At 44.2% G+C, this 26,610-nt stretch overlaps 1 protein-coding gene across 1 annotated transcript in view; it reads right to left on the reverse strand.

Annotated features, from left to right (window-relative positions):
* The window catches only part of WNT3A (Wnt family member 3A), a gene marked incomplete at both ends in the record, with an annotated part of 90,272 nt that extends 63,943 nt beyond the window's left edge, over window positions 1–26,329 (reverse strand). Inside the window, one exon of the mRNA XM_082044902.1 lies at window positions 26,259–26,329. Within this exon, the coding sequence (XP_081901028.1) occupies window positions 26,259–26,329 (71 nt within the window). The remainder of the gene's footprint in view (window positions 1–26,258) is intronic.
* Between the last annotated feature and the right edge of the window lie 281 nt (window positions 26,330–26,610).

The raw sequence follows: 26,610 nt of genomic DNA on the forward strand, positions 1-26,610 counted from the left end.
AATCCAGTGATCTCTATCAGCTCTGAGAGAAGACAGGACCTCAGGTGGTGTCAAGCTGCAGCACTCCTGGGCTCTCAGGAAACAAGAACTTGGGTCCTTAAAGGCATTTAACAACCAGTCTGTCTCTACAGATACTTACTCCAACTCGACTTTGATGACATCAACTCTCCTCCTTCCTACCAACTCCGTACGTGTGCATTTACCCAATGATCTAAGCAACTCCACAGCTAACAGGACACAGGAACTTCAGCAAAGAGGAGTTTGCAGGTTACATATTCCCTTCTTCTACCTGCATCTTGTTAAGTCAGTCACTCAACTCTGACACTTTGTCCCATATATAGGCATTTCTTTGGCCATTTTACATGTCCTGTGAGAAGCCTCTTCTTCAACACCAACTCTTTTACTGCATGAGCATGCTGGTTGCCCAAATTTTCAGCACAGTGTTAAAGAGAGAAGTATCACAGTGTTCAAACAGTGTTGATCCTGGGAGTCTTTTTTAGATCTGCTATAGGTGCAGCCCTTACACACTCTGTAAGACTGGGAAATTGAGAAAATAACCATGTCAGACTGAGAGCATTTCCAAAGGAGAGGAATTCTAGCTCCTGCTCTGGCAAGCAGTAGGACATCACTCCTTCACTTCATCACTTACGAAAATTTAAAGTAAAGGATTGACCTTAGCTTAAGTTCTCTGATGAATTATTATCTGTTCTAATGCACTCTGGAGCTTCTCAAAAACTCATTCACAGCTCAAGTAGAAACCATCTCACCTACCATTAGCCATCTAAAATGTAGATGGTTAGTCTCACCTACTCATGCAGTTCCTAATAGATTTGATGGAAGGAAAAGCACTTGCAGGAGGCAATTCAACCTAACATATCTAAGTTGTCATAACCTTAGTGAGAAAATTCCTATTTGTGGAATACAGTTACTTGTTGGGCTACAAGACACATTTAATGACTAACACCATGAAGGTGCATGAACCTGATCACAACAAATTAGTGGAGTCAAATGCGAATTATGAATTTACACACTTTGTTGTACCTGGTACACAAGGCCACAAATTGGCAATTTCAACATTTTACATCTAAATAAGTGAAGTCCTCAAATTGAGTACATGGATTAATGCCTAGGGAGACCACACAGTTGTATCCTGAATTCCAGCTCTTCAGTAGCCTCTTCTATATCTCTGGATATCTACAACAGCTCCACCCAAGTCGGGGAGCTATAGTGATTCACACTAGCTGTAGATAAACCCTCACTGAATTCCGTACAAAAATTACTGATTTACCTTGGCTTTACCCAGCCTCTTCGTAAAATAGAAACCTCCATCACGAATTCTCCACGACCTTGCCTGGGATTGTGTAATATAAGTCAAATAATGACAGTTCCACCATTTGAAAATCACTCCTCTACACTCTTGACATTCTAGAATATCAGACAAGTTGCATTCCCTGATGTTTAGCTGATATCCCCTTTTCGTTCCTTCTCCTAGTAATGCAACTAGTACCCTGTAGAATGATTCCTCCTTGCTCGGTGGAGGGCTCAGTGTGTTGGATCATGTGGGTTCTTCTTCCCCGTCACCTTGCATTTCACACTTAGGCTGAAGGATGCGTGCCTGTGCAGAGCTGATCCGTTCACCTCTACCTATGTGAAGTTGTGCATGTTGACATGGCAACGCTCTTCATAAATGTGGAGATAGGGGCTCTACCTCCCTCTGTTTACTCACCAAGGTGATGAGAAGCGAGGTATTGGCACGCAATGAATGAGATCAAGTAATTGGCAAGTTCCTGCCTGCCAGCAGAGCTGCTGCGACTGTCCATGTGAGTGTGCTTAGCCTACACCAACTGGGAGACACACAGGCTTAAGTCTCTTCCTTTAGCCTTGACATTAAATTAAGTTCAGGCCACGTATGGGTGTTGTTGCACCGCTGATGGTTGGTATATGTGGAGTCACAGCAACTCTATTGCAATCAGTTATCTGAAGATAATGCACACTTTTATCACAAAGGAAGTTCGATGTTTTGATAACCCACGTCTTTAAATTTAGTGCAGCTGCTGAGGTGGTGAATTCAAGATTATGCTGTGCAACATCACAACTTATCCTTCTAGGTAAGACTAACAGCTTAATTTTCTTCTTCAACAACAACCAGATGCAGATCGATTCTGTGATTCTATTCGATCTAAATCACTAATAGTGGATTACTCTTGAAAGTGAGAATTATTTGAAGTCCATTTACAGTCAGTGACTAGTGCTAGGATACCAGTTTCTGGAAACAGTTGTCTTCCTTCATCTCCACACATCTACTGTCAAAGTGAACTTCAGCTGCTCTGAACATAGGCTAAACCTGATCCAAATTAACTGAACCAAAACACAGGGGGATGGTTAATTCTTTTCTTTCATATTTCAGCCCTCTGACTTCATGATCAGTGATTCCCAGTATGTCCTGTTATAGTCAAGAGCTTCATGGCCAGGCTAGCAAACCTCTCAAATATTATTCACATTTATCAGGATAAATGTTCATTGCTGCACACAATTAAGATAACATTATTTCACATGATACTGTTAACTGGGAAACAGACATCCTGAAGCAAGCCTGCTAACAGCTGGTTTTTGGGAGAAATTGCATGTGCGTGCTTGAAATTATCTTATTTTTTTTCCCTTAGTTTATCACATGTTGAATTCTCAGGGTGGAATTCAACTGCTTAAGCAGAGGTGTGTTGAGTGCCATTTGAGGTTCTTTACAGTATCCACCTGGCTCCAGCCTGCTTTTCTAAAGCATGTGGATACCTCAAATAACAAAAATCATCCTGAATGGCACTACACGTTTCTGCACATATATAACTGCATTGAACCTTAAATCTCCACTGATTGCAGCAGGACTCAAACAACTAGCTAGGCATCGATGTCTGTTATTGTAGAAAACCAAATGAAAATATCTGAATCTGAAGCTCAGGAATCAATTCAATTGGCGAAGTATTTCCATGTGAAAGACCCTATATGAGATACCTACACAAGGCTTGCAGATATAACATGGGACTTATGGTAGAGCTGCAGCCTTCTGGAGCAACACATGGACTTCAGGGAAATCTCAAATGGCTTTTGACATCTATGTTTAGTCAAAAGTATCAAACTCTCAGTGAGGCCTATTACTGTTCTGTTCAAAAATTCACTATGTGTAATACTGGACTAAAGTCCTCCTTTTTTATTTTGCTCAGACTGTATCAGAAATAAGGAATCACAACAGTGAGATTATGGAAAGGGCTATGTTTGGGGAATGAAACTTGCAGCATTGTACAGGTTATTGAAAGATACTGATTAAAAAAAAATACTGTATCAATTCATTATTTCTCCAACTCTCAGCCTCCCTTTTCATCTCTTGTGGGCTCATGTATCCAGCTACCTTGGAATTTGACCAATTCTCCTATTATTTTGGCTCGAATTAAGAGAAGAATCGCATGCTGCAGAGAATCTGTAGTTCTCTGAGTCATCATATACACCTATAGAACATGTATATAAGCCACTAATGATTTACCTACATGAGACATCATCACGTAGCAACCTGGACTGCAAATACATTAGGTGCTACCTATTCCTCACAAACCCTGAAATACAAATAGTCAATAGCACGTGCATTTCAATAATCTTAGTTGGAATGTCCCAAAAGTGACTCCTTCTTTGAAAGGGGGCAAGTGTGTTTACTTTTAGGTTGTAGTTTCTGAGATAGGCTTGTGGGATTGGCAGATATGACACTGGACATTTGGGAGACCTGAGCCTTTTTGGAGGGACAGGTGGAGGCCCCCCAGGTGGCACTAGGACCTTATGGCCTGCAACAAAATTCATCCCTCCCATTTGTCCCGCTGCTGACATCTGCAATGTAGAGGTCTACATCTAAGCAAGACATCCAGATTTCCTTTTCAGCAATTAAGAGAAATACGCCATTTTAGGGCACAGTTCAATGTGTTTTCAGTTTTTATTTTAACATCTTTAGGGTGAGAAAAGTATCTCAATATAAACACTAATTTCTCTTCTTTATTGACTATAAAGGAGACAGAAAACGATGTCTCTGTCGCAGATGTCAGAATGTGGATGTCCTAGAGTGCCTGCTGAAGGAATCAATACACGGACTCCACTGCATGATGCATTCAGATCTCCACTTAGGGCTCAATCTCACGGTCAAGCAAGTGAGGCTCAAATTACTATGTACTAGTTGACCCACAGCAATCCTACATATATGGATTCCTAGCCTACAGCAAATGCTAGCGAATGTGATTTAAATTAACCCTTTTTTATTGTGGGTAAGCAAAGTCTAATTACCTCACTTGCTGCAGGCTAGCAGTGAGCACACAGACACTTACCAAGGGTCAGCTGATGTGTGGTAACTCGTTACACCGCAGAAACTTGATCATGAGTTTAATTTGCTATAACTTCCACACACAGGCAAACCCTTAGACCTGGATTCTAATTTCTGCTAAAGCCTCGGGCAGTACAAAATGGACTAAAAGTTGTATTGAGCAGAGGGAGCCGTCACACCGATACCCCTCTCTGCTGGGAGATGATATGACATGGTGGACATCAGTTCATATTCCTCCAAAAACTTCAGTTTTCCACAAATTAACTAGCATAAAAATAAAAAAACCCTAAACTTCTGAATATTTTTCTGGATTAAAACATTAAGAGATACTTGTGTCAAATATCTACACATGTATTTCACAAGAGACAGCTAATATCTGTTGTAACACACCCCTACCTAATAGAAAACCATAAAATGCATTTATTTCTTACAAATAAGTTATAAATAAGACAATAGTACTTTTGTTTCTGAGCCAGGAATCAACAAGTAAAAGTCACCAAAGGTCCTTAGTCATAGATATTGCAACAGTCCACCTAGTCTAAGGTTTCTAAGTCAGAATCACAATCTCTTTGTTGTCAGAAGAGAGATCTTCCAACAGAGACACTGACCATTTCTTTTCCCTCATCCCATCAATGTTGTCTATTGCCCAGGTACAAGATAGACACGCTCAGCAGCAATCTCAACATAAAGGAAGACCTGGGCACCTCACCAAGCTCAGAGCAGGACAGATAAAACTTTGTTTCTTGGACCTCCAGTGGCTCACAAGGTGCTTTTGAAATAATTTACTCAACAGATCCTCCCAAGCAGATACTTAGATCATATGAAGGTTTTTTTTCAGCCTATCAGTGAAATGGGAACCGGTGATGGTTCACTGAAACCAGCCAAATCCAGCTCAGAGGTAGACCTGAACTACGGCAAAGTTGATGAATCGCCAAGTCTGTCAAGAGGAAGAGTGGTTTCTCCCTCCTTCTTGACAGCTTCAAAATCACGACTGAAAGCTCTTCCCAAAAGCGCATTTCAGTCCAACACAAGTTATTTGGATGAGCAGGGGAAAATGTAGTGAAATCCTCATTGTTATATTAAGAAACGAACCCACAGAGCCACATCCCAGACCCACTTTGAAATGGCTCAAACTATCAATCACCTAATGCTGGAGTTTCTCAGGATGGGACTCAGGTCACAGGCTGAGACATATACACATAGATTTTACATATAAAAATGCCCAACAGGGCTAATTCTGGCTTTACTGAATCCACAGCACACAGAGTATTCTGCAGTTAAACCTTATCTATCCAGGACTGCAGGGGTCCCCAGTCACCTCTGGGACCAAGCCCTCAGTATTTATGAGAAATACCTGGAAACATGGACCACTGTTATGCTAAAGAGCTGAGCTTGCTACTCCCATCATTCCCTCTGACTTCCTAAATAATGTATGTGGTTGGATTGGACTGTACGAACAAATGAAAGAGTTTCTTAAAACTTAGGTGAAACGTGACACAAAGAGCAGGAAATGAAGGGAAAGGTGTTTAAACAACATGGAGTTACAGGGAAGCAGATTAATGTTTTACTTATGAGACAAAATCAGTTTTAAGTTTTGCAAAGCCAAAACTTTGCACTTACTTCAATGGTTATCACTTTTGCCACAATGGTAAGAATGTGAAAACGATCCTAAAAAAAAGTTCCATGGGGCTTTGAAGCTCAATGCAGACCAGACCACTACTCTGCACTACCACATTAGTTGAAACGATGTCTCTCATTTGTTCAGGATGTTCTGAGGAAATCTCCCTGTTTCCAGGTTGCCTCGTCTGAATACACATCCACAAAAACCTAATGAAATGCCAAGGCTTGTGCTTATGTCTGGAGACAGAGTTGTTCTCTATGTAGAGGGTTGAAGAAAAGTAAGAAGGAAACTTCCAGAGATTCATGGCTTGGTTAAAAACTTCCCTGAAGTCAGGGTTGCTACAGGATTAGCAAAATTAGGCTTTAGAAAGGCTTGTAGGTACTAGTAAACTTCTCAAGCCGTAACACTGTGCAAGCAGCCTCTGTAGCTTCCTCAACCACAATGACCTCATATTTCATCTCTGCACTATAATACCATTGGTGTGATGTTTGTCAGTTGCGGTCCCCATCCTCCAGGCTATAGACCTGTGCCAGTTCATACCATTTCAGCTTTAAACAGGTTCTCAAGCCTGCAGGACTTCAACAGATTTGCAAAAACCACTCGGTTCACCAGGACTGAAATCTCATGCATGTTAATGGCATAAACCAATGCTCATGCCTAAGCTGGTCACCTGAAACAGGATTCATCTAATCTCAGATCTCATCTCATCACATCTCTGTAGTCATCAAAAAGTTAGAAATCCAGTTAATGATACCACCTCAGCTCCCTGTGGCTTCATAACAGAGAGAAAAGAAGGCTCCAGGGAGACTTTATTGTGGCCCTTCCATACTTAAAAGAGGCTGATAAGAAAGATGGAGATGGACTTTTTAGCAGGGCTTGTTGTGATATGACAAGAAATGATGGTTTTAAACTAAAGGAGGGAGGTTCAGCCTGGACATGAGGCAGGAATTTTTGACACTGAGGGTGGTGAGAGCCTGGCCCAGGTTAGCCAGAGAGGTGGTGGATGAACCATCCCTGGAGACATCCCAGGCCAGGTTGGACGGGGCTCTGAGCAACCTGAGCTGGTGAAGATGTCCCTGCTCATGGTGGGGGTTGGATTGGATGAGCTTTGAAGGTCCCTTCCAACAGAAACTATAAGATGATTCTATAAGATCAGCACCTCAGAAGAGCAGGTTGCTTTGTGTTGAGGATAGGTGGGGTGAATTGGTTTCCAGAGATGTTAGTCCCTACAAAGGGACGCTACACAAAAGCCATAAACTAGATATTACATTTTTAGATGTAAGAAGCTTGCTGAGATGGATCATACAATTTTTGTGAGCCTTATACAGACACACACACACAAAATTCAACAGCGCATTCAAAGAGAGAAGTTTTTAAATCACCTTTCAGCATGGTTAACGTGTACTGTTGGCAACTCAGCTTTACATTTCTCCAAAACATTGTCAAAGTTGTACTGAGCAAGTCACAAATCATCAGCTGCCCTCTGAAGGGTGCAGTGATGAAAAATTGCATCTATTTCCTCTACAAAGATCTTGGTGTACCCCTTGCAGCCACAAATGGATGAGCATTTAGCACATCAGGCTCGTAACAGTGCTCTAGTACTATAGAAAAATGTGAATTAGCAGACGTGAGACCAGTAACATTTTCCTAGAGTGGCTGAAACCGGCTGATCCAGAAGAAAATATAACTACACTTGTGGAACATTCTCTCCTTGCAGGAATCTCATTATGATCTTCAGTAGCCAGAGGTCACCTTAAGCCCAGAAATAAGTCTAAAAATACCTGTTGTCATTAACTATGACAACCCTGAAGATTTGTAATATATCTGTAAATATTGTCTTGAAAAATTCTATTGAAAAATTATCTTTAACTTCCTTAAGTTTTCAGCCTGATTATCATCCTGTTGTTTATCCCAAAGCTAAAAACTGGCAGGTTCTGCTTCTACCTCAGGACAGAATATAAAACTCACATTCCATGGGAAGGGAGGTTATTTTAATTTCTTTCTGAGGCCTTTTTGGTTTTTAGACCAGACCTGCCTACCCCTTCCATTTTCATTTTTTAATGGCAAGCTCTTCCTTTCTCCTGAAGTAACTTTGCAAATCAATATCTACTTCAGTTTGTTTATGTGCATAAATTGGAAGAGTTGTGCTGTTTGCACCGCAGAGGATTTGGGTCTTTTGCCTCTTATCTCCAGGCAGAATCTCTGAGGAAGGTCAAGGACCTGACAAACACTTAAGCCTCCTCATCAGCCACTCTTAAAATAGGGATAAAAACCATCCAGACACCAACTGGCATCATATCAATGACGCCGGTTGGGTGTTCAGGTGCTCAGTCATACCTCCCAACTTTAGCTGTCTAAAAGCTGGGTGTTTAGGCTGTTTCTGGAGTGGATGGAGAAAGATAGGCAACTCCAGACAGTGATTCATCACATCCACTAAAAAAGATACCTATCTCAGGAAGGATGAATCGCCTTCAGAAGATGCCCATCTTTCTAGAGGGAGGTAAGATGATTAGCTCAGATAGTTATGTATTACATGGCTAAAATTAAATGAGTGAATTCCATCCCGAGGTCTGTTAGAGGAGTGTGCTGTCATCCAATGGAGCACAGATACAACTCACTGTATGCTTGGAAACAGAAGGTGTCCTCAAACTTTCTGGGAAAGCCCTGTTTTCAAGACGGGTTGTCCAAAGTTTGTGTAATGCTTCCTTGAGCATAAACTGAATATTCCCAGTCTAACTTGAAAGAAGATGTCTCAGTATAGCTCGAGTCAGCCAGCCTTTGAGATCTTAATGAGACAAGGTCTCACCCCAGAAGCAAGTAGGGTTTGTTTGTTTGTTGGTTTTTAACTGGAACATTGAGTCCAGCCCCCGGAACATTTTGAAGGCATTTTTCCTTATTCAGTCATTTAAGTCCAGGTACAGTTATGCTCAGCCTGCTCCTAAGCACAGTTGTCTATCTCTGCAACTTTGGAAGGTTCCCAGACCAATATGCCAAAAAATTAAATGAAAATCATCTCTCCAGAACTGTGACCATCTCCCAGACCTATGGGAAGTGCATGAAAAAGTGCTGAGCACCCCCTGACCTCAAGGCAACCTGCAAGCACTGCTCATCTCACAACCAAACCACCTTTACTCCACATGGCTAAATAGTGTTTTATGTGCCCAACTTCATATCTCCACATGTTTAAACCTCTTCAGGGCTCAAGGGCTGGCTGTCATAAATGGGAATATTAACATTATGTCAGTGCCCAGAAGGTCTCTGACTACAAGGCAGGCAAAGCTTGTGAGGTGTCAGTAGACTATTTGCCCATGTTGGCTAAAGCTGGCCATAAGGATCTCAAATGGAGCTGTTCTCTGCCAAAACAGTGCAGTGGAGTCAAGCTCAGCAAATCATTTCTGGCAAACCAAAAACGCACTAAAATTATTATAATTGGAAATGTAGAAATGGCAGATTTTTTTTTTTTTTTGGTAAAACTGAAGAGTTTGATTTTTTTTTTTCAGGATGGATTTTCAAGGCTACTGAGGTTAGAGGCACAGACCCAAGTTACTGGGAGTTAAAACCAGGGTGTGAGCCATGTGAACACCCATGTGAACGTTCTTGCCCCCTGGTATATATGAACCATCTTGTATTTATTGCAGGGTAAGAGCATTCACACGGGCAGTTACCACAGAAAAACTGGCATCTTATTAGTTCACGCCCTAATTTACCTCGTGGTAATTTGTTCATGTGCCCATCCCCTAAGGTGCCATTCCCAAAGTGAAGTTAGAGGATGCAATGTCCCCTTTATGCTCATAGTCAGCAACTTAGTGGTTAGGGCATTAACCCATGGTATGGGAAAATGAGCTTCGTAAGTTTCCTCTGCTTGATTTGAAGCAGGGTTTTGAATTCGAGTTTCTCAAATCTCAAGCAGCACATCCTAGCCAACAGATTATGCTGTTCCACAGAACTACCAAATCAATTATTCACATTGATTGAGTCTTGGCCAACACTGGGGATTAGCCAGAAACCTCTGGAGCTCAGAGCATAAGCTCTCAACTCAACACCCATAGTATCTGAGACCTGGGTGCAGATCAGGATAGGTATTATATGGAGGGATTTTGCAAATGCTGAAACCCATTAAGATACACGCAAAAGTTCTGCAATTCTGCCTTTGCATGCCCCAAAACTCCATTCAGCTCCTCGCCAAGTTTTGCTGCATGTTGTCAGATATATGCAAGCCTTAACTGGGTTCCTTCTCTCTCCTGCAATGGGATAGGAGATGAGACCAAGAGATATGCCTGTAATTTACATACATTATTACTCTATGTCCCTGATAGCATGTATATTAATGTGCTATATATCAGCCCAACACAGGAAAGACTGCTCTTCGGCTTGATCTCAACCTATGTGACCCAGCTTGGTGCTGGTGCATAGAAAATGAACAGAACTGTCCAGATATTTAAGGATAAACACAAAGCTAAGCAGCACTTTCCTGGCCCAGAATCAAAATATGAAGCAAATTGCAGGTTCAAGACCTAAAGGAGCTCAGAGTATAAGACACAAGATAGAGATTGCTTCAAAGTCTGTGAAATTCAAGGGAGTATTTCCCTTAAGTTTGACCTGTCTATGGAGTAGAAGCTAAACCTAAAGAGAGGGATATATGCATAATATTCATAATAGGCACTTTTTTTCTCCAAAGAGTCACCAATGTCATCAATAACTGGACTTTCTGGGAGATAGACACCAGTCCACCAGGGAAGTGGGTGCATTTCTGCAGCAATCCTGTTCCCGTGCTCACAAAACACAAGGTGGCTGTTCCCACAAACCCTTCATCACTCTCATTCACTTTGTCTTCTGACCCTCTACTAAAATGCCTGCAATGCACAGGTGTCATCCGGGTTGGGGACATGTGGAATGTGTTGTCCTGGTATGGGAGAGAATCCGTGACTGTGAAGCAGGGACGTTCCAAGTAATGGAGTCCTCCACCCTCCTTGAACCTAATGAAGCTAACAAGAGGGTTAATTCACTGCATCTCTTCCTCAGTCATACAATGCGATATTTACTATCAAGAGATTCATTGCATGGCCCACTCTCCCCATGTTCTCCTTCCTCCCACAAAAGTCAGAGTGAGAAGGAAGGGGAAAGAAACACAGGATGAAAGAATGAAAAAAAAAAATTAAACAAGGAATTATTCTGCAGGCCCTGAAACTCGTGAGCACTAATTCTCTGTCCTCCTGTCTGGATTTCTGATGTCCTGGGAAAGTTGCACACACGTGTATACGTGCAAACGTATGTACATGGTTACTCCCATACATACACACATACACTGCAGCCTCTCAGGCCAGACACGAGGAAGAAATTGTTTACAATGAGGGTGGTGAGAGCCTGGTCCAGGTTGGCCAGAGAGGTGGTGGATGAACCATCCCTGGAGACATCCCAGGCCAGGCTGGACGGGGCTCTGAGCAACCTGAGCTGGCGAAGATGTCCCTGCTCATGGCAGGGGGGGCACTGGATGAGCTTGGAAGGTACCTTACAACCCAAACCATTCTACGATTCTATCGTTTTCTCCCTCTGGGAGGGCAGCAGTTGCATCTCTCCTCAACTGCCCATTTTTGTGAGACTTGTGGGTATCCGATATCTTTGAGAACCTCTGCCAAATGAAGTTTGTATGGCCAATAGGTTCAAGCATCTTTAGGAGGGCAAACAGGCAGCAGGATTGCTTAAGCCTTGCTTAATGCAGAAACCAGCTGTAAGAGATGCAGTAGAGGAGCAATGTATCTGAGAGCCCTTCCAAAAGTCCTTCCCTACCCCAAGCCTGCCAGCCCCTCCAGGGCCACAAAGAACGTGTCCCTGAAGGATGTCAGCCCCTTTGCACAAGCTCTTCCCTTACAATTAAAGGTCTACATTTAAAACACACTTTGAAAGGGGCTGAATTTTACAGAGAAGGGGACCAACACTGCCTGAAAAGTACACAAATTATACCTGAGGTGTCGACATCTATTCTCTCCTAGTATCGGTAATAAAATCTAACATAGAATAGTAGTACCTAAGGTTAAGTTCATGCCTAACTTAACATCCAGACAGTTTTAATTGCAAAACCTATGTAGAGAACTGAAATTCAGGCAGTTTACAGGGATGTTCACATCGCTTCTCTCACTCTTCCATTATATTGATGGCACCACATTCTTCTGGCATGAATGAAAATCCCAGGCATCTCTCTTGACATCTTTAAGATCAAGGAAATTTAAGATAAGCCAAACCCTTCCTCATTCACAGCAACAGAAACAGTCTGGGAATTTGAGGACTAGACAGCACAAGTGTGTGAATAAATGTATACAGATCTTATCAGCAAGGTCAGCAGAACCATAGAAATCTCAAGCTCAGGGGAAGACAATATGAGTTGGTGACTCTTGCCGCAGTGATTTTGGAATCATGATTGGCCTTGGGGGTAGTCTCTGTCACGATAACTCCACTTGGCAGCTCACTACTGGTTACAAAAATCAGTCTAAATGACTATTTTTATGAATTATGCTTCTTCAAGGGCACCTTTCTTGAATCAGCCTTTGTGTTGTAGGCTAGCATCACAGAAAACCAAAAAGAATAGGCTTTTGCAGAAATACAGATTCCTTAATTGTGGGATCACACAGAATGAATGCAAGGATTTGGGCTTCATGGAGTTTGATCATCTGACATAACCTCGTTCAGCCAAAAGTCAGGCACCCAAATAGCCAACTTGGTTCTCTTGAACACCAACATAGAGAGATCAGCTACTACAGGGAGAGTCATTGCATCCAAAGATTGACATCAAAGATAGGTCTGATGAATCAGAGTGAGGAAGTGTCAGCCTCCATTCATTGACTAGAAAGGGAGCTTAGATGACTACCTGAGATGAGATGTCCAGCTCTGAGACGGAGTATGACGAATCCCGCTCACCACGGCTGCAGTACGTAAGCATTACGTACGTCTCTACAGTAAAGTGAACCAACCTGAACTCTTCGCTCATGGTCTGTATTGTACTGACTCACATGTCCAGCTGCCCCGACTGTTCTCCTCACCCGTGTTGGGGTTTTTCTTTTTTGAAACAGTGAGTCAAAGGTATGTCCAGCACAGCTTTTCCTCCTGCACCTCTGGCTCTGCTTGGTGACCCCAGACTGTACATTGAAATAGGATGTGTGCAGCCCATCTCTGCTGTAGCAAACTGTCTGATTTTCCAGCTTTCTGATTCTCATCTGTCCAGGTCACCAAGCTTTTTCTTTAGGTTTGTGGAAGGCAAAGAAGAGGAATGACCAGAAGTCCCATGTCCTAAGGATGTGCTTTAGCCCCTGAGTTATTTTTTTTTTCCCCTGGCTTATCACATTTCATATCATATTTCCCTTTCCTCCCTCTTGTACTAGAGATGTACAAAACCGGGCTCTTGCATGCAGGAATCCAACCAAGAGCCTGTATTGCCTTATTCCTGGAACCTGTGTACAAGACAGAATTTTTCAATTTATTCTGTCTGGGTACCAGTGTCAGAGGCAACAGGAGCCACCATGAGCATCACTGTTGGTGGCAGACACCACCACTGGATCTGTGGTTGTAAATATGGGCTAGACTATATAACCCTTAAATTAGTTTCTGTATTACAGTTTGGAGACTTTTCTGGTAAACATGACGGTTTACTTGTAGTTTTAGAGGAGCTGTTAGAAAGCTGTACCGACAACACATTGCCTTGTATGATGACTGAGCCTGAACCTTTCATTCACCAGGAGACCCAGACTACATGTTGCGTCAGCAGGACAGATGGACTCAATGCTCCCTTTCTATCACAGACTTCCCTTATGCCTGTGGGCAAGTTGCACCAAGGGTTTCAGTGGCCACCGAATTAGCATTTCGCTGTCTCATTCCCAATCTTCTGCTAATGTCTCTTATCTATTCTCTTTCAACTCAGTTGTTTGCCCCATCTGTCTGGACCTTATACTCTTTCAAGCGAAATCTAGTTCCCACTGTGCCCTTAGTCCTCTATTGTAAGTGACTTCTAGGTTTTGCAATCAATCCACTAATATCTATGACTTGTCTTGTTAGAAAAAGGCTGTGATCCAGTAAGCTCCTTCCCTAACCAGCTGATATGCTTGGTAGTAATAGCTCAGTGCTAACTACGTCTTAAAACCAACACTCCTTCACAGTTCTGATTTAGGTACTGATTTAATCCAGCCTGGGGCACATGAGGAAGAATGAGGTGATTTCTGGATTGAATGATTTAATGATGATAGAAGCTGTTATACCTATTATTGCAAACCCACAGTGGGATGAATCTCGACTAATCTAAGGTGCCTAATAGTTAGACAGCTAAATCTGTACTGCTTAACTTCTGTTCCCTCTACAAAATGCAAGGAGAAATAAGCACTTCAATAAAAGCAACAGAGCTAATCCACTTTTCTTCACATTCAGAATGAGCTCAGGGTATTCATGGACCAGTCACTGCAACCCACTGAGAAACAGCAGCTCAATAAAATCAGTTAATTGATCAGGTTGCAGCAATGCAGTCAATAAGTCAAAGGCATAAAGCAAGAATTATGTGTCTAAATAGCCTTGTACTTCACTTCTTCGGTCCTTTTCCACTTAAACTCATATTGTTTTGTTCGAACACTTCCACCAGCAAAACTTTCCAGATGGTGACCAAAACACATCTCTGTTAATGCTGCAGAAAAACAGCTTTCAGGCCCTGGAAATCAAGCTGTCACTTTCTTTCTATGTAAATTTACACTATTTGTAAATGGGAGACTATCAAGGCTTTGAAAATGTCAGCACACTACTTTGTTCAAACCAGCTGGTGAATGGGCTAAGCTGGACTGAGCTTTTTGGTCCCTGCATCCCCCTCTACCTCAAATGAGGTACCCAGCTCTCCTGGTCTGGATCAGTAAGGCAAATTATTTCACAACAAATGCATCAGGTCCGGTCTTACCATGGAAGAACTCAAAGAAAATGATACTTCATGAGAATTCCCTTCAAACAACCCCTGAGATGTGGGATTGTCACTCAGTTCTTTTATACATATGTGGAAGGCAACACCAGGACTACAAGTGATGGGTTTTTAGAGATAATTCCATTGCTAAAGATCTAAAGCAATGCCCACCAGGATTTTCAAAAGGATCTCGCAATGGAAGTATCCTCTTCCAGTATTGTACATGTCTAGATAGATCATAAAATGCCTAGATGCTCCTAAGCTTTAGGAGCATATTCAAAGTAAAATTAAAAAACAAACAAACAAACAAACAAACAAACAAACAAAAAAAGGCTGGATTAATCTATCTCAAATGAGATATCTTGGTCTGACGTAGCCATCCAGGATCCTCTTCCAGGCAATGGTTGAGAAAACTGGCATAGCAGAGATATGATTCATCTGATACAAAAGCAAACGTCTACCACATGTCAGATGAGTTGCGTCTTACTTCTCGCCAATAACTCTAAAGGCAACTTGGCTAGAGACTGATACAGCTGCAAGGTGATTCTCCCTCTGGAAGGGATAGGAAAAAAACCTGGGTCTCCCCAAAACCAGCATTAACCAGGTTTTTATGCCTCTAAAGGAACAGTGGATCTCTCAGTAAATTCTACAAATCTCACCTGATGCCCAGTGGTGTTTCCCCAGTCGTCACTGGGCTTTGGATGGGGTCCTACCTGTTTAGCAAGAGTTTAGACTGTCCTATTTCTTGCTAGTTACTGTAGGGTCATTAAAAATATATATATATATAAAAGGAAATACTCCCTTAAGTGTGTCCCTCAGCCTGCAAAGGATTTAGAGTTTCTTTCTGTCATGCCATGCAACACTGTCTAGCAACAGGCTCTATTGTTGTTCTTCTGGAAGCAGAGGGACAAACTGAATGGTAGGCTTGGCAGCTGTTCAAGGAGTTTCATTCCCACCTTCCCACCCCTCAGCAAATATCTCTATTAGACAAGGTGCAACACCCTTTTGGAAGCAGAACGAACTCCTGCTCTGCTCGGTGTCATTTGGCTTCATCTCACAGCCTTGGCTACAGCAGAGATGGGCTTTGCCTTTTCTCGCTGCTCCATCCCATGATGTGAAATCTGTTCAATAACAGCGGCTTCCTTGGAAACGTGAACGTGCATAATCTCTGCCATAAAACTGCACCTTCCAAAAGAGATATAGAGGAAATACAAAATCTGGGAAGTGAAATTAAGAGATATAGACTGGGAAAGGAGAAAAGGTTTGATTTCAGAGAACTGAAAGTAAAACTGAGTCTCTTCAAAATGCAGATACAACTCTTTCATTACTAGGAGTGACCGTGCCCTCTGCTGAGATAACTTTCACAATGGGAAAGCAAGAAAACCATTTTATAACTATTTTAAAAAAGTTTGGGGATGAAATTCTATTACAAGCTTGAGTCAATGACTCGTGGATGTGGTTGGAGGATGGTGGGAGACTCTGGGTATGTTTTGAGGATAAGGAGCACTAGGAAGATGTATTTGTGCTCTGGCGTGTGCTGGACTAGAGGTAGAATTAAATGTTACAGAGAAAGCTGCAAAACACTCAAGCTGCTTAGGCTTTCATCAGCTGTGATGAGACGTGACGAAATATAAGGTGGTGTGAATTGGCTGAGGAGAGGGCTGGCCTAGAGGCTTTTAGTACCAGCCTGGATGGATGTGTGTTCCTGCAGTAGCAAACCATGGCTGCACCCATTCCAATTCACCAGCGAGCACTGTGCACTAAAGAGCTTGTTTAAATAAAGGAAGAAGGTGGAGAAAAAGTCCAAGAGTTGATTTTAGCCTTGTAAAATTAAGCCAGGCAATGGGAATTAGAAACAGAGCTCATATCTTAACAGCCAGGAAATCGGCAAATGAGCAAACTGTCAAAGGGGATTCCCTGTATTGGAATAATCTGACTTAACCTGGATGACAGCGGTGGAGGCACCTCTGAGCTGGTTGCCTCAACTCCTCCATAGTCACAGAGGATTTAACCAGTCAGGCTCAGTTAAAGGACTGAGACATGAATTGCACCATGAGAAAGTATCCATTTTTTTTCTCCCCATCAATGAAAGGAGCCAAGAACACCTGGTTTGCATGGAGACATTTAAATTGCAGACACGTAACAGGTGAAATGAATTCCACACCAAGGCTTTGCTCAGTTGCCTGCAGATGGGCATTGAGTGCCACCAAGATGCTCTACAGTTTTCTCGACTGGCCTCCATCTGCTGATGAGAAAGGAGCATGTAATGGGTGGTATACAATCCCTGCCAGGCCTCTGAGGACAGCCAGAATGTCATCAAGCATCTTGACTGGAAGTAGAACCCGCTCATGGACTGCTGGTGGGAGCCTGGGCGTCTTCGTTTTTGAACTAGATGTCTCTCCTAGGAGACATGCTTAAACTGAACACTAGGGCTGATGCATGGCAATCAGGAGAGTTTCCAAACCTGTGGCAGACACAAGGCCAGGCCAGAAATGTGAGGGTGGGTCTACCATTATTTGAGCTCGTGGAACCTCTAAGGCACTGTCTGAGACTTCTAGGCAAACCTTCTCCAACACACTTTGAGCCTCCAGAGCTCCTGTAGAAGAGGAGAAATGACCATCCCAGACACCTGGGGTGCCTTGTGAGGCCTGTGACCCGAGAAGGGAATCAGCCCACATGCTATGATATGATCTTGTTGGTGAAGCCTGAGACTGTTCAAAGATGCCATCAGAGAAGAGCATTTCACACCAACGGAGCACGGAGGAATATCCACATTGGAAAAGAGTAACAACATACCTGCTGAGGATTATCACTACACCAATATAAAGCATAACTGACTATTATTTACACCAGAACAGAAACTGTGATGAGACCAAAGACACCTTGAACTCCTTTGATGGCCCAGGCTCTACAAATGCAAAGTGCTCTCTGGGTATCAGCAACATCCAAGTGGGAAAGGGACTGTGAATATGCAGGTGACAAACAGGGACAAGAGACAAACAATGCCTTTGTGATACATAATGCTCTCCCCTGGTTTACAGGCTCTTTTTAGAAGCAGTGTCCTATGTTAGGAGTTCAGAACAAGGGAGTTAATGTATTGATTCTTCTTCCCTCCCCTTGATGTTTTGCAAGTGCAGGTAGAATTTAGAGTCAACTAATGAACTGATGAATTTTTACACATTGTGCCAAGATCATCAGAGGTCTTAAAGCAAACCTTGCCACTTTTAAAGGGACAGAAGGGGAGAAAAGCATTGTGAATGGCCTGGGCTAGATGGAAATGGCATAGACAGTGTCAGGAGTGGTTTTTCTGCAAAGCCACTCCTGTACCAACCCTCGGTCTGATCCAGCAAAGCTCTGGTGGAAACAACATGGGAGGGCTCCTGACCTTACAGAGTTTCCTGAGTATTCCTTTCCTTTCAGTATTAAGCCCCGATGAGTTGTCTTGGTTCTTACGGACTCTGGGTCTTCATTTGGCTCCTAGTGGCATCAGCAAAGCAGAGAAGTTTGGTGAGACAGGATGAGAATAAATCTTGCTGGAGTCTTGGGCCTGTGCCCCATCCATCCTTAGCTGAGTGCATGGACAAGACATACGTGTTCTGGCCAATACTTCTCCCCGTGCTATTTCCCCTTCCCTTTCACTATATTTTTTACTGGACTCTTTGGCCCTACAGGGTTTCCTGTGGGATCCAAAGCAAGATCATGAGGTCAATCCTGCTCTGGGAAGGAAATTTCAACACAGATGTTGGTGGGATCAGGACCAGTCCATCCCTGCTCACAGGAAGCCCTGGTGATGAGACTGCATGCTCAGCACAAAGCCAACCGCATTCACTGTACTCCATAAAGCTCAGCTGTCCAAATGGAGCATCCCTGACTCAGAGCCCAGTGGATTCCCCCTGTGACACCCTTGTGCAATGCTCGTTAAGTGCTGTCATTAAGCCCAATAAAGTCCTTTGAAATGCGGCTGGGCTCTTTGAGTCATGCACTCGAGGAACACAAGCACAGATGCTGAGCAAGGGGGAAGCGGGTGTATCAACCTGTGGTTGTCCCATTGGGCTTTTCTTGTTCTCCCGTACATACAAAGCAAAAACATTTACTCCTCGCGAGGTTTAGCACAAAACAGGCTCCTTCCCCTACTCCTTTGCACCAGTGACAGGGAAAGAACTGCAGAAACTAGCAACCCCTGTCTGGAGAGGCAGCAGCTTTGCTGCGGGCCTGGAGATGAGTTGGAAGTGGGATGCAAGCAGGAAAGGGATCCTATAGTTTTGGGATGAAGACATCTGTGAGTCAGCCTCGTTTTTCCTGGGTAAGAGCAACAATCCCTGATTTTCCTTTCCTAGGAGAAACCACAGATATACAGCAAAAGCCAAGGCTCCTCCAGCCGGACCCTTTGGATGAAACAGTCAAATGTCTTTTTTTTTGGCCACCAGAAAGCAGAGTTAGAGCCATTCCCCTGTTCCAAGTTCTCTACTTACACCAGACCTAGCTGTTTAGCTGAATCTGAGGATTTATGAGGAAGAAATTACAATAAGGATGGCAAAATACTGTCCCAGGTTGGCCAGAGAGGTGGTGGATGAACCATCCCTGGAGACATCCCCGGCCAGGCTGGACGGGGCTCTGAGCACCCTGAGCTGGTGAAGATGTCGGTGAAGATGTCCCTGCTCATGGCAGGGCTGGCACTGAGTGAGCTTGGAAGATCCCTTCCAACCCAAACTATTCTGTGATTTTATGATCTGGAAAAGAAATGCCATGTGCACAAGTGAAACATCTCGTCAAGACAGCACAAGAGCTCAGAGAGGATCACAGGACCCACCTATGTCATTAACATCTACTGCCCCTCGGAGCAGCTGTTTCATTATCCTGCCCTGGTGCTGTGAACTGCAATAGCACCTAAGGACGGGGGGTCTGTGCAGAATAGAAAGAAGAACAGACCTGTCTGTCCTCTGCAGGTCTTGGTGCTACACCCAGCCCTGCTGAAGGATCACTGTGATGTCCAGGGCAGGACTTTAAAATTCTTCTGCCTCTGCTTACTCACTTGCAAAATGGGAATAAAAACCATCACTTCTCTTCCTGGGCACATAGCAGAGTTTAAGCCATGTGAGTAGGTGCTCAAAGCTTTTCAGGTGAGAAGACTTAGAGGTGTTCAAATGTCTGTAAAGGACGTATTTTTGCCTCTGGGGCTACCTGAAAAGGGTTGGGGAGCAAAATGATTCACTTTATCTTATTTAGGAAAGTCTTGCTTGTTTGATGCCGTGCCTTCATTCAGTGCTTTGAATATCAAGCTGCTGGGTTTCAGGTTAACTTAGCTAATAAAGTCCTCTCAAAACTGGAAAAAAAATATGAATACGTAGTAGGACAACACAATTTATTAAAATGAATCTAAAATATGAGTGGATGGGGGCTCTTTAGCACACACTGCGCTCTCTGGGAGAGTTCCAGCCTCCCCACTGTGTTTGAAACAGGGGCTTCTTGCTCAGACCTTGCAAAATTTTCAGTTCCTGCCATGGCAGAGACTTCTTATATGATTTTGGTCCAGTCACTTAATCTCACAGCACATCCGCTCCACTCCTGGACTATACCAGAAGCAACATACATACCATTACACAGAATCACAGAATGTCAGGGGTTGGAAGGGCCCTGGAAAGCTCATCCAGTGCAATCCCCCCATGGAGCAGGAACACCCAGATGAGGTTACACAGGAAGGTGTCCAGGCGGGTTGGAATGTCTGCAGAGAAGGAGACTCCACAACCTCCCTGGGCAGCCTGGGCCAGGCTCTGGTACCCTCACTGAGAAGAAGTTTCTTCTCAAATTTAAGTGGAACCTCTTGTGTTCCAGTTTGTACCCATTACCCCTTGTCCTATCATTGGTTGTCACCGAGAAGAGCCTGGCTCCATCCTCCTGACACTCATCCTTTATGTATCTGTAAACATTAATGAGGTCACCCCTCAGTCTCCTCTTGTCCAGCTCCAGAGCCCCAGCTCCCTCAGCCTTTCCTCACATGGGAGATGCTCCACTCCCTTAATTGTCTGTTAAGAGTCTGTTTCTTGGGTTTACTATGAAAAACTGGAGATGGGGAAATATTTCCCTTACCCTCTGCACATCACACCCTAGGCATGGACCAGGCAAATGCTTTTTCTTACCACTTACATCTCCAGAGCAATGTCCCCTCCACCCAGTTGCCCTCTATCACCGTTGCTGTTTGGGTGCAAATCACCCATAGTGTGCTGAAGAAAAAAACACGCTGGTGGGCAAGTTGGTGTCTGAAAACAGCCTAAAACATCATTCTCTGCTTATACACCGCCTGGCAAAATGGGGCCATGCAAGATACTGTTGTAGATACGGGGATATAAAGATAATTCCCGAGCCTTGGGGCAAGAGCGCAACTGAAATGCAGCCTCTGCAGAGGAGCACGGCAGATATTTGACATTGCACCACAACCTGCGCCAATAGCAGAGGAAACGGAGACGAATGCCATCGCCTCGGAAATATCAAAATCCTCAGCTTCAGCTTATCAAGCAGAGAAGTGGGTAGATGCAATTCATATTTCCGAGCTCTAGAGATTGCTTTAGGAGCTCTGGTGCCAACGTGCATGGCTCACGCTGTCCCTTGGGTGACCTTCCCCAGCTCTGCCTGCCTCCTGGCTAACGAGGGATGATCATCTCTCACTTAACACGGTCTCTCTCTGCCAAACCTGAGCTTTGCTTTCTCAAGTGCGGAGGCTGCCAAGACTCAGCTTGGTTCTCCAGGGTTTGCAACAAAAGGAGAACTGGGTTTCTCATGGGATCCAGAACCCGGCCTGGCTTTCGCTCACCCCAGTGCAAATCTGCGGTTGTTCTCCTCACCCCAAGGGGGACAGACCCAGGAGAAACCTGAACCAGCTCACAAGCCAGGACTTCATCCATTCACTGTTCGTATTGCGGCGATGCCATCTAAGTCTGACAGGGGCAGGTTCACATGTTGCACCTGCGTATTTCTGGAGTAATGCCATTGGGTTACCTGTCTTTCTGTTGGCAAAGCTCCCTGCCACCCTGCTCCCGTGCACTTGCATTTCCTGAATTGCAGAACACAGAGATGGGAAGTTCTGTTAGATCACTTTTTCCAGCCCTCATGGGCTGTAAAGTGGCTACATCACAGACTTTGGCCAACTTCATCCTATGTGGTTGAGTAAACCAATAGAGCTTCTGTGTCCAGTCTTGGGGAATAAGCAATAAGAAGCCAAGAGCAAATACGGGTCACAGCCAGGAGAATATTCCTAACACACATCCATCATAGAAACATAGAATCATTTTGGTTGGAAAAAAAGCTGAAGATCATTGAGTCCAAGTTTAACATAACACTGTCAAGTCCACCTCTGAGCCACATCAACATTCCAAATACCAGCCTGGCATCTCTGACAACACTGCATTTACTCTGCGACTCGTGGTTGTGGCTCATCTCTTTGACCAGTTTGCTACGGGGCTGTTCTCCTCCCACTACACTCCAGATGTGATACAGATGTTAGAGAGAGCAGCATAAGAGACAAAAGCTCCACCACAACCAGGGGACGGAGGAAGGAGCACACACCACTGCCCAAATCAATGCCGACACACGAGGTCCCAGCCAGTTCCTGTCTCCTCTCATAAGATGTCCTCCTCCAGCCCTTCTCCAGGCACATCCTTTAACTCTCTGCATCCCCCAACATGCACCGAGCCACCTCGCACGCCAGGAAGAACATTTGAGATGCCACCTGGCAGGTTTCTCCCATTCCAAAGAGGTCTGCCTGTACTTCTAATTCATTCCCATGATCACCTCCCCTAGTTCCAGCCTCCCAGGCTACAGAAGGTTGAGATCCCCAGTGCTGAAGCTCTGTGTTGAACCAAACCCTTCTTCCTTCTGAATCATTTCTGCACTCTGTGTCTCCTCAGATCAAGTCAGGCCTCATGCCATTTATTAAAAAATAAAATAAAATGATTTTTCCATTCCACACACAGCCAGACCATCAGCCAAGGCTAGAAACAGTTCTAAATTTGTTCATGCTGCCGTTGTGAATCTGCATGGACACCAGATCCCAATAGGACAAGGAACAGGTAACATCTAATCCTCCCCCACCCATTAATTCTGCTTCTGAATTTCCTAAGTTTTCTTTCACTCATTCCAACCTCCATTCTTTAAAACAACAACAACAACCAAACACAACAACAGCACTAACATTTGAAAAACAAACACATTTTTGCTGTTAATCTGCCCTCCCAGGTGTGGAACAGCCTGTTGCTCCTACCAGTAGCTCTTTTAGGCTGACCAGCTCAATTCTATGCTGTGGTGGAGAAGGTCCTGTGGGGTTGCAGAGCCACAATAAATCACATCAACACCTCCCAAAAAACTTGCCACATCAGTCTCAATAGGAACCGGTGCCCTTTTCTTTTACTATTTTAAAAATAATTATTTCTAAAGCCGACTTCATCCCCCTCTCTAAATACATTATTTAGGAATTTTCTGTGTTTAAGAAGACCCAAGTATCCTTCCCCCCCCGTTGTTGCTGAAAGGATGTGGATGGAACGCAAGAGCATCACTGCTCTGGGGGATCCTCTTCATTTTACTTCACTGATTTTTTTTTTTCCCAAAAGTACATATTTGGGTCTGTGTGGATGCCACCCAGCACTGCAAGGCCTGATTTTAAACAGCTGCCCCTATGCCATGGTAGGAACAGCAATTTAAACAGCTCAGATAAGCAAGGAGCTCTATTTAGAGGTAGGCAGAAATTACAGTAACAGACACATGCCCACTTGCTCCCCCTGACAAACACGCACTGGATGTTTCCTCTAATTTCTTTCCTTTGGGAGAATAATTAACCAAAACCTACAGGGGAGTGTGGCTTCTCAGTCCCTGCTTTTGCTCCAATTGTCTGGAAGCTGAAAGCAGCGTAAGCACCCACAGCTCTGTGTGCTTTAGGATGAGTTTACACTTTAATTAGAAGCTATTATTCGAGGGGGGGCACAATTAGGGGATGGTTAATTACAGATTTTCTGCTGTAAGCAGTTAAGTCGATATGAGCCAAGGTAGGGGAGCCTTTAAAGAGAGATGGTGAGATGAGCTATTTGTTGCTTGCACTACCAGACAAAAAAAATTCCTGGTCCTTTTCTGCTGTCCTTTCAAAAATGAAAAACAACTAAAACCCTTCAAATAAAAGAGAAGAAGGAAATTAAAATAAAATAAATAAGCATGATCAATGTGCTAAATCAGCTGATTTGGAAAGCAGATTGTCCTTGACTAGGAGAAAAGAAACCAACACTCCCGACATTGGGATATGCATGTGGGGGACCCATATGGGAGTATAGGGGGGACCCCTGTGCCACCCCCCCAGCCCTCCTGTCTCCAGGGCTGCTCCCCAACATGGGGGTGGCCGCGGGTTTATATCTTGCTTAAGGATAAATGAAGAGGGAAAGGGGTGGGGGTGTGTGAGAGGGGGAATTTAGGCAGCCAATGTAACAGCACCCGGCCTCTCCTCCGACTCCCCCACCCCAATCCAAACCCTCCTTTGCATTTCCATGGCCTAAGGGGGGGGTTGATGTCTTTGCGAAAGAAACGTCTAAATAAACCGCTGGTTGGAACCGGGGAAGGATAGAAGCGGCATTAATATATATATATATATTTAAAAAAGAATTAAAACACCGAAGCGAACCAAAACCCAAAGAGTCGCCGCTGTGGTCACCCCGCACTACACCTGATGCCCCGGTTGGGAAAAAGATCTCCTGTCCCCTTCTCGGACCTCCTGTCCCTCTCTTAGACCTCCCGTCCCCCTCTCCATCGCCTTTTCCCCCCCGACAGCCGCTTCTCCCGCACCGAGACTGCGGGGTCGCCCCGGCGGGGACAGGGGGACAAGGGGACGGAGCCGCCCCCCTCTGCCCTCCTCTCCCCTCGGTGGGTGACAAGGGAATATTTATGTTGGTATTAGAGGAATGCGATTCCTTCTCCAATCAGGAATGCGAGCCGAGTTTCTAATTATAAGTTAGATGGTGGCTGGGAATAAAAGATTGCTTTTTAATGACTCCCGTCCAGGTGCTCTCTCTGCCTGTCTTCCCAAGAACACATTTGCATTTTATTGCTTTTTTTTTTGCCTTTTTTTTTTCTCCCATCCCAACGAATTTCCCTGCTTTCAGACATACCTGAAATAGTTGGAGAGGGGCTGCCTTCAACACCCTCACCTCTGCACCGCCGGGCAGCGCGGTACCGCGGGGCCCCGTTCGCACCTGAACCCCGCGAACCCCCCTTCGCGGGATGGGGCGGTGGCAGAGACTAAATACACTTTAAAATATATTTAATTATGACGATTATTAGCATTTTTTTTGAGGGGGGTGGTTGGACGCTCCGGAGTTATTTACAGCACCGCCCCGGGTGCAGAGCAGCTCCGCGCTACCTTCCCTCCCTCTCCGCGGCTGCGGGAGCTGGTGGTTCCCAAGCCGGGCAGCTCCGCACCCGCGCAGCCGGCGGCGAAGAGCGGGGTCCCAGCGGCCCCGCTCCGCGCTCCCTCCGCGCTCCCCCGCCAAGCTGCCTGCAAAGCCGGAGCCTTCCCGCACCCAGGGCTTCCCTGAGCCCAATTACCTCCGCGGGGTAATTAGAGCAGATCTTGCAGTTACATGCCTTGCCCAGCACCATTTGCTTTTTTTTTTTGTGGGGGAGAGGAAAAAAAAAAAAAAGCTCTTAAAGGCGTAGGGTGCAAAGCGCGGAAATTAAAAAAAGAAAAGAAACAAAAATGAGCTCAATCCGTACAAAAAAGTGCTTTATGCCGGGGCTGCGCGGGTCCCCGCCGATCTTGCGCGGGGCAGCGCCGGGCACATCTCCCCCAGCCCGGTTCAGCCTTTACACAACCAGCCCAGGTTGCTCAGCCTCCTCTCACCTCCTTTCTCTTCCTTCCCTTATTTCCACCCCCCCTTTCCCTCTAAATATTCCTTAAAGCGAAGGGGGGAAATAAGAATGTTTTCATCCTTTCCCCCCCTTCCTTCCACCTGACTAGCTCGAAATCACCTTGAAATGCTCATGTCAACTTGTATCATTATCTCTTTAATTCAGGCAGCGCCTTTTGTTCTTCACAGGAGAGGATCAAAGCACTTAAAAAAAAACTTTCCGATCGCTCTCTCTCTCCTTTACAGTAGGAGAAGGAGAGATCAGGTATAACCCAGTCAAAATAAACAAAGTGAATGCATAAATAAAAGAGGTGAAATGCAGGTTCTAAGAACTTGCTGGCGCTGGAACAATCCCACCTCTTTAGCTGAGTGGCAACGAAAGGAGGATTTCAAGACATCTTAAGCGCAGGGGTTGCAGAGAAAACAGAGGAGGGGAAAAATAAATGAAAATGAGAGGGGGAAAAAAAAAAAAAGAATAAAACTTACCACCAGATTGGGTAACTTGACAGAGCCTGACTCAACCCACAAAGAAACAGGAAATATCCAAAAGAGGCCATTGATGAAAAGTTGTCTTTCCTTTTTTTTTTTTTTTTTTTTTTTTTGTTTTTGTTATAACAACCACCAGAGTTGCCAAAAACCTTCCTTTCTTCTGAGGCAGGATGATTATTTTAATAATAATAATAATAATAATAATAATAACAATAATTTAAAAACAAACCCAAAAAAAAAGGAAGTCAAATGAAGTGAACTCAACCCGACACCAGGTAAATCCTCTCTTGCTTCCTCTACTACTACTCTCAAGGAACAAAAAAAAATAAAAGAAAATAAATAAAAAATC

The sequence above is a fragment of the Streptopelia decaocto genome (assembly GCF_964273445.1).
Source record: "Streptopelia decaocto genome assembly, chromosome: 2".
Lineage (NCBI taxonomy): Eukaryota > Metazoa > Chordata > Aves > Columbiformes > Columbidae > Streptopelia > Streptopelia decaocto.